Source organism: Musca vetustissima, unplaced genomic scaffold, assembly GCF_032173495.1.
Source record: "Musca vetustissima isolate MV318-11 ecotype Yass unplaced genomic scaffold, APGP_CSIRO_Mvet_v1 utg64809, whole genome shotgun sequence".
Lineage (NCBI taxonomy): Eukaryota > Metazoa > Arthropoda > Insecta > Diptera > Muscidae > Musca > Musca vetustissima.
The window spans coordinates 24,959-38,002 of NW_026884036.1; the positions used below are offsets into that span (position 1 = coordinate 24,959).

The window sequence follows — 13,044 nt, forward strand, 5'->3', positions numbered from 1 at the left end:
TAAACCTCCCTCCCAAAAATTATTAGTATTCGCCCCATTTTAGGAGTAGTCCCCATATAACCCTCTTTTTATACCCTCCACCATAGTATGGAGGGTATATTAGTTTTGTTTTTCCGTTTGTAACGCATCGAAATAATCATTTCCGACCATAAAAATTATATATATTCTTGATCAGCATAAAATTCTATGACGATTTATGCATGTCTAAACGAATTGACATAGATCGCCAAAATTTTGCATAGAGTCGTCTTTTGTCTGCAGGTCAAGTTCGGTATTTTGAGGTTCTTGAAATCGTTTTTAACCGAATTCGCTGAAATTTGGTACTTTAAGTTCTTATTTAGTGCCAAATATCTACACAAAAAAATTATAAACATCGGCCCACTTTTTCTGATAGTCCCCATATAAGGGTACCCCCAAATTTTCGGTATTTTGAAGTTCTAGAGTGCGTTTTTCAACCGAATTCGCTGAAATTTGGTACTTTGAGTTCTTATTGGGTAGCAAATCTCCCCATTAAAATGTAGAAACATCGGTCCACTTTTTTTAATAGTCCACATATAAGGGTACCCCCCCCCCAATTTTCCGTATTTTGGGGTTCTTGAGCGCGGTTTTCTACCGAATTTGTTGTAATTTGGTATTTTGTAGTCATTTTCCTAACCCCTTTTTTATATTAAAATGGCTAATTTGTTCTGTGTGTTGGGGTTATCCCCATATAGCTGTATTCCACCATAGAATGGGGATTCTAAACGGTTATAGCATGGAATTGTAAAACGATTTAGTCGATGTTGTGATCATTTTTCTATCGGAGGATATCGACATAAAAACTAGAACGTGAGGTTTGATAATGAACTATATCGACCCGCATGTAGGTCCAGGTCCTATATTAAACATCATACATATTTAATATTTAGCGTGATGCACGGTATTGGGATTCAAAACTAAATTATTAGCTTGGAACTTGAGCTATATAGGCCCTTAATTAGGCATAACCTCTTATATATAAATGAAAATCGGACATCGAGAGATTCGGTGAATATGGTGGATGCTGCAGAACTTCATATTCCGGTTCGTTCAGTTTCGCAATTGTTTAATTTCACTCCGTCAGTGCGTGCAGTACCCACTTGTCTTCTTTTTAACCTTGCCAATCTCAGAAAGGTGTCTCAATATCGTTGTATGGTCAACTTTCATCCTGACAGCAAGTTCCCTCGTGGATACGGCTGGATCCGCTTTCACTAGAGCCTTCACGTCATCGTTCTTCACAGATGTTTTGGGACTTCCGCGCGGCTCGTTTTGCAGTGATAAATCGCCAGTTCGAAATTTTTCGAACCAACGCTGCACTTTCCGATCGTTAACCGCATTCTCCCCAAACGCTTCGTTTATGTTGCGAGCAGCTTTTGCAGCACTATTACCCAGTATGTACTCATATAAGAAAATGACGCGAATGTCTGCAGAATTCATATCGGCAATAAACTCAAAAGAAGTAACAAAAGGGAAGACCTTCGAGAAAACCTATTTTGCTGAAATGAGTCTCTGGCAATGGACAATACGACTATGAATGAGATTATGCCAAAGACAAAAGTATAACGAAAACAGGGAGACAAACGTCCGCATGTAAAGAGAATCGGACATTTCATACGCACCAACCTAATATCTATTGACATATATGGGAAATTACAAAAATCTTTTAAATTCCTTGAAGCTGAGGTTTGCAAGGTTATAACTCGCGAAATATGAACATATTGCATATAATTTAAATTCATTTCTGTAAAATGAAGTGTTCTTGTCAAAATCTTAAAATATGGGAAAAAATAATAAGATGCGTGGAAGCTGTGATGGTGGCAATGTAAAAAAATTAGTGAAAATGTGTTGAAGCCAACATGTTTTTTGTGTTCCTTCCTGATTTGTGGCTAAACTACACAACGCACGCACATATCAGTGACTAAGTTGCAGAATACCCCATGGACAATATGGTTATAATGTATGATTTTTCGATATAATCACTGCATACACCCAAAATGGATGCTGACGAAAATAGGTCAAAAATATATTGATACGCGAATATTATGCGTATTTTATCCAAAATCGATTGTGGAGGCACATCCGCGGTTCTTAACTGATCCTTTTAAAATAGGTGTCCTTTTGTGTATTTTCATAGGAGATTACTGAAATCGGATGCGCATAAAAATCGTATGCACGTTGCGCCATTTTTAGGATTTTTGCATAGTAAAGTGCATCGAGCGGCACACTTTGGCCGCTTAATGAAACCTCGAAAAATTTATAATTATTGGAACCGCATGCGCATCAACTCATTTCAACTAATACGCGAACTGCATGCTTTTTAATGTTGATCATTTTCATATACTGTAACTGCGATATATTTGGTCATTTTTAACGGCAAAACTCTTAACGGAGGAATCTACCGATATTTAACAATCATATAACAGAATTTGTAGAAGAAATCGTCACGTGTTGTAGAAGATCTAAATCTAGATCTATTATCTTAACCATACCAAAAAATCAAAAATTGAAAAAAAATTTGTGTCAATTTAAAAATTAATTTATTTTATTTTCAGATATTTTCAAGCTTTTATTTGTTTTTCGCAACTATTATACAGTATTTCAATGTGATTTGACTAGTATGCACAGAAAACAAATGTGTTTAACCATTTGTAAAGAAATTCGCAAATAGGAGTTAATTTAATTTATATTTGAAATACAAGATTTAAAACCCCTATAACTTTTGTGCGCAGCATCCGAATTTGTGAACGCGAACAGATTTTGAATCACCTATTCCTTAACCTCTGTACCAAAAATCATGAATGTGCTAGCAAAAAAAAATTTAGTAGTGTTGGCGGTTTATTTGGGATACCATTTGTATTTTGTGTTTGCAAAATAGTCAGGCTGAATCCCAGTTTGTTGTTTTTATAAAAAAAAAACAACTATTTATTAGTGGGGAATGTATGGCATTGTTTGCCGAGGGGTAAGGCAGGGAAGACTATAGTTTCGGATCACGCCACTGATCCTCATGAGTTCCCTTAGTTTATTTTTTGGGGATATTCTCCCCAGAAGCTATTGCTTCTATACAAAAAAACCTTTCATACCCAAATGTCTGTTGTAACAAAGCGAAGTACTTAGCTGACCAACGATACTGACTATTTTCCAAAAACAAAATACAAATGGTATCCCAAATAAACCGCCAACACTACTGAAGTTGTAGACGCAGGCACGGTTAAACAGTTTGGTTTGTTGCTGTATATTAGCAACACCAACAAAGTCGTTGTGTGCATTTGTTGCTATGTGACAACACACAACAATGGGAAAGGTATGGAATTGTTTGTAAATGCCTTGTTAACCTCGAAGTGAGGCACCAGCGAAATTCTCATGCAGTTTATGTCGTTGGTCAGCTAAGTACTTCGCTTTGTTACAAGAGACATTTGGGTATGAAAGGTTTTTTGTATAGAAGCAATAGCTTCTGGGGAGAATATCCAAACAAAAAACTAAGGGAACTGATGAGGATCAGTGGCGTGATCCGAAACTATAGTCTTCCCTACCTTACCCCTCGGCAAACAATGCCATACATTCCCCACTAATAAATATTTGTTTTTTTTTATAAAAACAACAAATTGGGATTCAGCCTGACTATTTTGCAAAAACAAAATTTTTTTTTGTATTTTAAAGGAATTTTGTAATTTCCCATATACCAAATTGGCTAAAATTAATTTTTAGAAATTTAATATTTCAAAATGTTTTCCTTTGAATAAATATTAGTGTCAAGCTGTGCATATTACGTTCATGTTACGTACAAGGCTGAGGGTATAAAAAATTATTTATAGAGAAGGAAATCGTTGAGCTGAAGTCGTCTGTAGTAAATTTACGACCATAAATATTGACACCAACAGAGAAAAGGTTAAAGTTTTTCAAGATACATATGGGAATATTTTGCCGATAAGTTTTTACAGTTCTTTTATTTAGAATATTTCACTTGTTCATTATCTATACATGGTTTCATTTAAAATATTATATTCTTGAGCCATTGCCACAGGTGATGTTTTCTAAATTTCTCATAATTTGTCTAAAGCAAAAAGGTTACTGTGGACATTCCCTTTTTAACGTTTTTAAGTCTAAAACGAATTTGTGTTTACAAAAATATAGCTCTTGAGTATATAACACCTTATTTTATTGTTGTGATAGTCGTAAGAGCATTTCCCAACCGATGTGGCTGTAATTAGGCATTCTGTTAGTTATACGACCAAGACGCACGTATTTTAGATATTTTGATGAACCTAGGCAGGTTTTTAAAGGGCGAAAACTTATTTACATATCAATTCAATATATCTATTATAAGATATTCAGGCCATTCACCAACACCTTTGTAAATAAATATTTTCCAATTCAAAGAATTCCCAGTGGATGCTTGTCACCATGTCATTTTCAATGATGCGTAAACCTTATCGAAAGAAACAAGAACCGGTGTTACGTTTTAGTCATTGATATTTGCGTGTAGATGAGGCGATTTGAGAACAAATTTTATGAATGAATTATTTCTCTAAGCATTCATGAACATGCGCAATGTGCGCCATTCATTCCCCTTTTTCGATGTTGTCAAAATCAAGTGTTCATTTCGCCGTTTATGTCAAACATAAGTTCGCCGCGTTCTCTCAGCATTTATTTTTAGAATTGAGCATCAAAACAATTGTTGTTGTTGGGTACTGCGAAATGTGCACGGAAATTGATTAAACGAAAAATCTAATGATTTTCTGTCGTTGATGCATTCTGGTTGGTTCAAATTAAATTCATTCATTCGGCATTTTATGTGGCACTAAAGAAAAATAAATACAAGTTTACATTAAAATTTATTTACATTGACTAGCGTTTTATTATAACTCATAAAAGGTGCGAAACCAGAAACGAATTATTTTTATTTATTTAGCTAATGTCAATACTTGTTTTAAAAATTTGGAAAATTTCTTCAAAGGCAGTGTATCAGGTGTTATATACTCAAGAACTATATGTTTGTAAACACAAATTCGTTTTAGACTTAAAAACGCTTAAAGGGAATGTCCACAGAAACCTTTTTGCTTTAGACAAATTATGAGAAATTTAGAAAACATCACCTGTGGCAATGGCTCAAGAATATAAGAATATATGTATATGGGGTTAGGTCAAATAAAATACAGGATTTTACAACAATTTTGTAATTACTTAGAAAATTTTATTAACATTTCAATTATATCAAAATGATTAATTGCACAATGACTTTATTGTTGTAAATTATTATAGAGGCATTTGGTTGTAAAATGTTTTATGACTACGATTTAAGTCTACAAAAACAGTGTAGCTATAAAACCTAGATTAAATGTTGGATAAAAACCATGAAAAGACAAAAGAAAAAACAACAACCTTTAGTCAGACTATGCCGATCATTATGTACCCTCCTATTTAAGAAGTTAAGAGATAATAAAATAAAAATCCAATTGCCTCAATTGCTGAATAAAATTTTACAGTTCAAAACAGCTATGTATACTTTAATGTAACAATACCATAATGATATTAATGAATATATTATTATATCAGTGAAATATTTCGAGATGCCACAAACGACATGATACAATTTATATGCCCCATCCCTGATGAACGCTACTCCAAAGCCATTAAATTAACACAAAAAATAATAATAATAACAGAATCATGTCTTTGTGGAAGAGGAAATGTCTGTTTTTGATGGTCAGATGATAAGAAATTTTACCACCAGTAAGGTATTTGAGAAGAACATTGTAATTACGACATAAAAATAAAATTCATAATGAAATTGATTTAACAGTTCCATCATAAAATTATAAAACAGCTCTAGGTATACGCTACACCAAACTGTGCTACATATGTTTGTAACATGCAAAAGGAAACGAGATAGACCCATTGATATATTTCCCATATACGAGGGCAATTCGGAAAGCACAAAAGCACGGTATAAACAGAAAAAAGTTAATAGTTTTGGAAACTTCCATCTCTGCTATGAACACATAATTTTGTTTTGATGTGGCAACTCATTCATATAGAAACAGGTGTTCAAAAAGTACGCATCTGCATTTTTTTAAATTGAAAGCACGCATTTCTAATTTTTCCATTGTAAAAAAATTGTGGATGCGTCTTTTTTGAACACCTGTAAGGATAGTAATACAGTCGGACTGGGGACCGGTCAATGGGACAAACATAAGTGTTTGGTGCACCATTTATGTAAAATCGGATGAACATAAAGTCGGTTCGAAATCAGAACCGAAACTTTCTATACTCAATTCAGTACGCTATGCCAAATTTCGTGCAAACCGAAGGATATATAGTGACTTTGGAGCACCATTTACATAAAATCGGACGAAAATATACAGTGGTGGTCACGTAATTAAAACATTTATCGTGGTAAACATTTTTGCAGTATAACTAAGTGTTCTGTATTAAAAAATTTATAAAATTACTTCCAACGAATCGAGAGCTGATCAAAAAATTTTTACCCCAGAAAATGTTTTAATTACGTGACCACCACTGTATATGGGAGCTGTATCTAAATCTAAACCGATTTTCACGAAAATTAACACACATCGTTCTAGACTTATAATTTAATACGCTAAGCCAAATTTCGTGCAAATCGAAGGATATATAGGGACTTTGGTGCACCATTTACCTTATATCGGACAAATATATATGGGAGCTATATCTGAACCTGAACCGATTTTTCCCAATAGGGTTGTCCTTGGCCCAAAAAAATTAGCTGTGCGAAATTTCATCCAATTCGGATAAAAAATGTGAACTGTACTTTGTTTACAATTTAATTACCACAGTGTGGTGAAGGGTATAAACACGACACATGCCACAGTTATGGACCAATCATCACGAAATTTCGCATGTAGGATGGGTTCTGGTCACGTAAGATCCCTATTGTTTTCGGCCATAATAAGTTAATGTGGGAGTTATACTTAAATACTTCTTGGGATCTACATATTCTGATATGGTTTATAATTACCATTTCCACATTAGAAAGTGTACATTTCAAACTGATGACTAGAAAAATGTGTATGAAGTTGCTTTTATGGTCAAAGTCTCTATAATTTTCGATGATGATCAGATGATACTTCGGGGATGAAATGGCCCGGGGATGGTGATCTGACCCACTAATTTGAATGGCGGGTCAAATGAACCAAAATATTTTTGTGTAAAATAATAAATTTTGAATTTTATGGAGTAATTTTTTACTCCGGAAATACATTACTCGGAAAAGATGCTGCAGAGGAGCTGAACTTTAATCGGTCAAGTGAGTGAAAATATGACGATATATTGTCCAAGTTTGGAATATAGATCCGCAGCAAAATAGAGGTTGTGTAGCGTCGGACGAGGCCGACCATATGTTACGCTAGGATCAAAAATGCGAGCTGTAAATGTAATACATTGACTGACAGGTGTACAGACATGCATGAATCGACTTATAGAGTGATTTTCAAAAGTACTATATGTACTTACTTTTGAAAATCACTCTATAAGTCGATTCATGCAAATTACAAACATATACGCAAATATATAATACCCTGTACCACACACGCAGTGTGGTACATCCTCCTGTAGAGATGAAGAAGGAAACCTGGTAACAGATACAGACAGCGTGTTAAGGATCTGGAAGGAGCATTTTGAAAAGCTTCTGGTATCAAATAGTGGCGTTGAAGAAGATACCCCAGAACCAATAAGAGATGATGGTATAGAGTGTATACCACCTAGCCAAGATGAGGTCATAAAAGTAACATCAACGCAGCAGGAGCAGGAGATGGGTTACCAGCCGAACTATTGAAGACTGGTGGCCAGATGCTGGTCAGAAGCATGCACCAGCTGATTAGTTGGCTAGATGAGTGCATGCCCAATGACTGGAACCTCAACATCCTGTGTCCCGTGCACAAAAAAGGGCGATATGTGCCAACTATAGAGGAATAAGTCTCCTTCCCTTCGCATATAAAGTGCTATCCAGTGTGCTGTGTGAACGATTGAAGTAAATGGTCAATGACATCATTGCGCCAAATCCTGGAAAAGACCCACGAAAAACACATCGACACATACCACCTATTTGTCGACTATAAAGCCGCATTCGACAGCCCTATCCGTTCAGAGGTGTTTAAAGTGATGTCTACTTTCGACATTCTTGCAAAATTATCGGAGCCCTTCAATACCGAACGAGGATTCAGACAAGGTGACAGTTTGTCGTGTGGTCTTTTTAACATCCTGCTGGAAAAGGTCATACAAACGCAAAGGTGAACAGAGATGTACACCAAACAACACATGTTACTCCCCTACGCCGATGACATCGATATAATGGGTCGAATATTGCGAGCGGTAACATCAACCTTTGAACAAATTGAAAAGAGTCTGCCAGAGTGGATTTGTGCACAAGACCGACGCGCTTGGAAATCTTTTTTAAGCTCGGCTTATGGAACAACCGTTCTGTAACAAGCTAGCCTAAGCCTAAGTAACATTTCGACATTAATAACAATAACTTATTCATATAATTTAATATTAAGTTGAAATTCATTTACTAAAATTCAATATACAGAAAATCAGAAAAGTTTTTGTTTGGATGTAGCTGGGTCCTTGGTTGAGACAAAATTCTGCAGATTCCAATAGAATAAAATGTGTTAACTTTTATTAAAATCGTTGCTGATATAGATGTAGCACCCGTATATATTTTCATATGATTTTATATATAAATAGTGCACAAACTCTCTCTGGAATAACGTGTTTTAAATTTTGTAGAAATCAGTTCAGATTTACATATTTCGTCCTATACATATTTTCGTCCGATTTTATGTAAATGGCACACCTATTCCCAAGCTTTGTCCGATTGAGACGAAGTTTTCCATGATGTATTAAAGTGTTGTTTTTTTTAATATTTTTCATTTCGGTTCGTATTTAGATATAGATTTGTCTGATTTCATATAAATTTAATTTTGTTCAGACTGAGATATAGTTCCTATATGTGTACACCATTTCGTCCGATTTCATACCAATGATCCTTATTCATAAAAATAAGTGGATTGGGCGACTAAAATGTCATTCTATGTATAAAAATATTCGGTTGACCTTCATCAAATTGTAACAGGCACATAATTCAAAATTAACAAGTAAAAACTCCCATCCACCATGAGTTGCGCATTCAAAAATAGGTAGATAAGCCAATGCCAAAATGAAATCCCAATTTACAAACACTCATGCTGAAAGCTTAGCTCACTCATGCTGAAAGCTTAGATTACCAAAAATGGCGCGGTACCTTTATATCAGGAATATGCAGAAACATGGAATTGTATTGAAAATGTTTTGCGAAATTGCACCCACATAGATTGGAAAATTTCTATATTAGTAATAGGTCAGAAAAAATATCACCATTTACAGGTACTTAAATATATTTAGCTCTAACTTAGTGCAATGGAACGAACATGATTTTGTAACCAGATTTCAACAACAGCAAATTCTATCAATTGTATGTTTAATTAACTTTTAATACAAACAATAAGCATACACACATACTATGTACATATAAGCTTCCGTGTCAATCAATAATTCTTTGAATTTCAAAATTACAGCATAGCATTGATGTATGAGTGTTTGCTTTATTATGCATATATTTCATTACGATGAAATGCAATTTAGAGTTTATTCAGGTTGTTGGGCATTACAAACTAACTGCATGCAATTTTCGTGAAAGGCATTCAGTGCAAGCGGGGAAATACAATAAATTGTCTTTAATTTAAAAATTTGAAATATAGAATATTTTGTTAAAAAATATTGTGAGTTCTGAATGGTAGTGGCTGTAGTACAACTCATCATATATAGGAGAGAGGGGGCATATTTGAACACTTTTTCCTTTCAAGCCTCATAAAATTTGTATACCCTTCACCACAATGTGGTACAGGGTATTATGTCTTTGTGCATATGTTTGTAACAGGCAAAAGGAAACGAGATAGACACATGGTTCCTTTTGAGAATATGCATAGAATCACTTTCTGAGTCGATTTATGCCTGTCCGTTCGTCTGAAGATGTTAAATTGTAAAAGTAGTACAGGTCGCATTTATGATCCGATTTGGATGAAACTTGGCACAAAACACTTATTTGGCCCTAGGACGAACCCTATTGAAATTGGTGAAAATCGGTTCAGATTTAGATATAGCTCCCATATATATTTTCGTCCGATATAGGCACCAAATTTGCTATATATCTCTCGATTTGCAAAATCTCTCGATTTGAATTAGTTCCAGAATGATGTGTACTAAATTTCGTGAAAATCGGTTCAGATTTAGATATAGCTCCCATATATTGTTTTGTCCGATTTTATGTAAATGGTGCACCATAGTCCCTATATATACCTCGATTTGCACGAAATTTGGCATAGATTACTCAATTAGGTCTAGAATGATGTGTGCAAAGTTTCGTGAAAATCGGTTCAGATTTAGATATAGCTCCCATATATAGTTTTGTCCGATTTAACGTAAATGGTGCACCAAAGTCCCTATATATCTCTCGATTTGCACGAAATTTGGCATAGAGTACTGAATTAACCCTAAAATGATGTGTGGTAAGTTTCAAGAAAATCGGGTCAGATTTAGATATAGCTCACATATATATTTTCGTCCGATTTAAGGTAAATGGGGTACCAAAGTCCCCATATATCTTTCGATTTGCACGACATTTGGCATAGGGTACTGAATTAGGTCCGGAATGATGTGTGCTAAGTTTCGTGAAAATCGGTTCAGATTTAGATATACCTCCCATATGTATGTTCGTCCGATTTGATGTAAATGGTGCATCAAAGTCCCTATATATCTTTAGATTTGCACGAAATTTCGTATAGCGCACTGAATTGAGTCTCGAATTACATATGTTAACTTTCGTGAAAATCGGTTCAGATTTAGATATGAAGTACCAAAGACCCTATATATCTTTCGATTTCACGAAACTTGCATGGTGTACTAAATTAAGTCTAAAATTATGAATGATGATGAACCTGAAATCGGTTCAGATTTTAATATAGCTCACGTATATATTTTCGTCCGATTTAATGTAAATGTTGCACCTAAATCCCTATATATCTTTCTATTTCCACCATTTTTGGCATAGCGTACTAAATTAAATCTAGAATGAGGTGTGTTAAGTTTCGAGAATATCGGTTCAGATTTAGACATAGGTCCCACGTTTATATTTTAGTAAATGGTACACCAAACTCCTAATGTTTGTCCGATTGACACGAAATTTTGCACAACGTACCATATATATTTCGAACGGGTGTCTGATTGAGATTATATTTTTTAACAGTGCGGCATACTGAGTCGCGTGTATCATGTTTGCTATAAATCGATTTCCTTAAATCTGATTGAAATTAAATTTAGCATAGGTTGGCATGACATGAAATTGTTAGGATACATATATAGTCGGCCCAGTCCGACTTTGCTACTTTCCTTACAGTTTTATTTTATAATTTTGGTTTTTGTTATAAATTTTAACTAATAGTTGCAAATGTAACCTTTACACTGAATATACATGTGACATACTTTAAGTTCGATTTAAATATTTTATTACCATTTACTGGACCATGCCATTATGTTGAAAACTGCGCCCCAGGGTTCAATTCAGATTCTCGGAAGGTAAAAGACATTCACGCAGGAACACATATGCTCTGTGGTATGGTTCCATAAAAATTCCCTTTTTCCAATGAGAAAATGTTCTCTGGGATAGCAATAGCTAAGATTTTTAGTGTTCCGACCAGTGGAACACTAAGATTCTTAGTGTTCCGACCAGTGGAACACTACGATTTTTATCTATTATATATATATATTATATATTTATATTATATATATATATATGCTTGTATTTCTTACTATGGTGAGATAGAACAAAAAAAGGTAAATTGCATTAGGGTCTCAAGAAAATATGTAGCCTTTGAGACAATTGTAGGGCAAGGGTTATGAGACTCAACCCCAATCCACCTGGAGTTATATTATATTCAAATATTGACTTTTGTTTCTTCTGTAAATTTTATTCTGGTTCAACAGGGGTTACAGGGTTGTCCAGAAGCGTAGTCCAGCCAAAATAAGAATCTATTTATTTTCGGGAGTCTAAAATAGTTTCTTGCTTATGTTTAGAAAGATACGTTTATGAGCTTTAGAAGGACACCGAATAATGGATCTCATCATCCTAATTATGCTATATATACATTATTTATTTTTCTACCTACGAATCTCTCTGTGTTCAGGTTAAAACCTAATCTAGGTGATTGTCCTATATAAAATTACTTAAAGCCAATTTGAACATTATAGCTCCATACTTGCTTGCTTAGCTAGCTTGTTACAGAACGGTTGTTCCATAAGCCCAGCTTAAAAAAGATTTCCAAGCGTGTCGGTTTTGTGCGCAAATCCACCAATTTGGAAGACCATGTTCCAAGATGTTGTTTTCTACTTGGTCTTTCCATCTAATTCGTGGCTTTCCCCTTCTACGCGAACCATCAGTAGGGTCGGTTTTATATGCCTTTTGAGCTGGGGCATTCTCATTCATTCGCACAACATGGCATAGCCACAGTAGTCGCTGCAGCTCAATACGATTGACTATGTCGATGTCCGCATATAAATTGTAAAGCTCATGATTCATTCGACGCTGATATTCACCGTCGACGCAGGTCGGCCCGTAGATCTTTCGGAGAATTTTTCTTTCAAACACCCCAAGAGCTGCCTCATCTGCTTGCGCAAGTACCCATGCTTCAGATCCACATAATAGCACTAGCAATAGCGTCTTGTAAAGTGTGAGTTTGGTCTGGCGGGAGGTGGCCTTGCTTCTAAACTGCTTACTTAGACCATAGTAGCATCGGTGGCCATCACAATCCTTCTCCGAATTTCGAAACTGATGTCATTCGTTTTATTTATGGCGGTACCGTTGGCGCTGTAGTTCTCAAGTTCCATAATTGGTCCGAGTTTACTGGACGTCTTGCGTGTTGATACCATCAGCTTGGTCTTCTCGCCGTTTTTTTCAAA

General features: G+C 35.1%; 1 protein-coding gene across 1 annotated transcript; it reads right to left on the reverse strand.

The window, feature by feature from the left end:
- Positions 1–1,118: 1,118 nt before the first annotated feature.
- On the reverse strand, positions 1,119–1,455 carry LOC133331016 (histone-lysine N-methyltransferase SETMAR-like; the record flags this gene model as incomplete). The annotated part of the gene is made up of 1 exon (XM_061539417.1): positions 1,119–1,455. A coding segment is annotated over exon 1 (337 nt), but the record flags the coding sequence as incomplete, so codon positions are not given.
- Between the last annotated feature and the right edge of the window lie 11,589 nt (positions 1,456–13,044).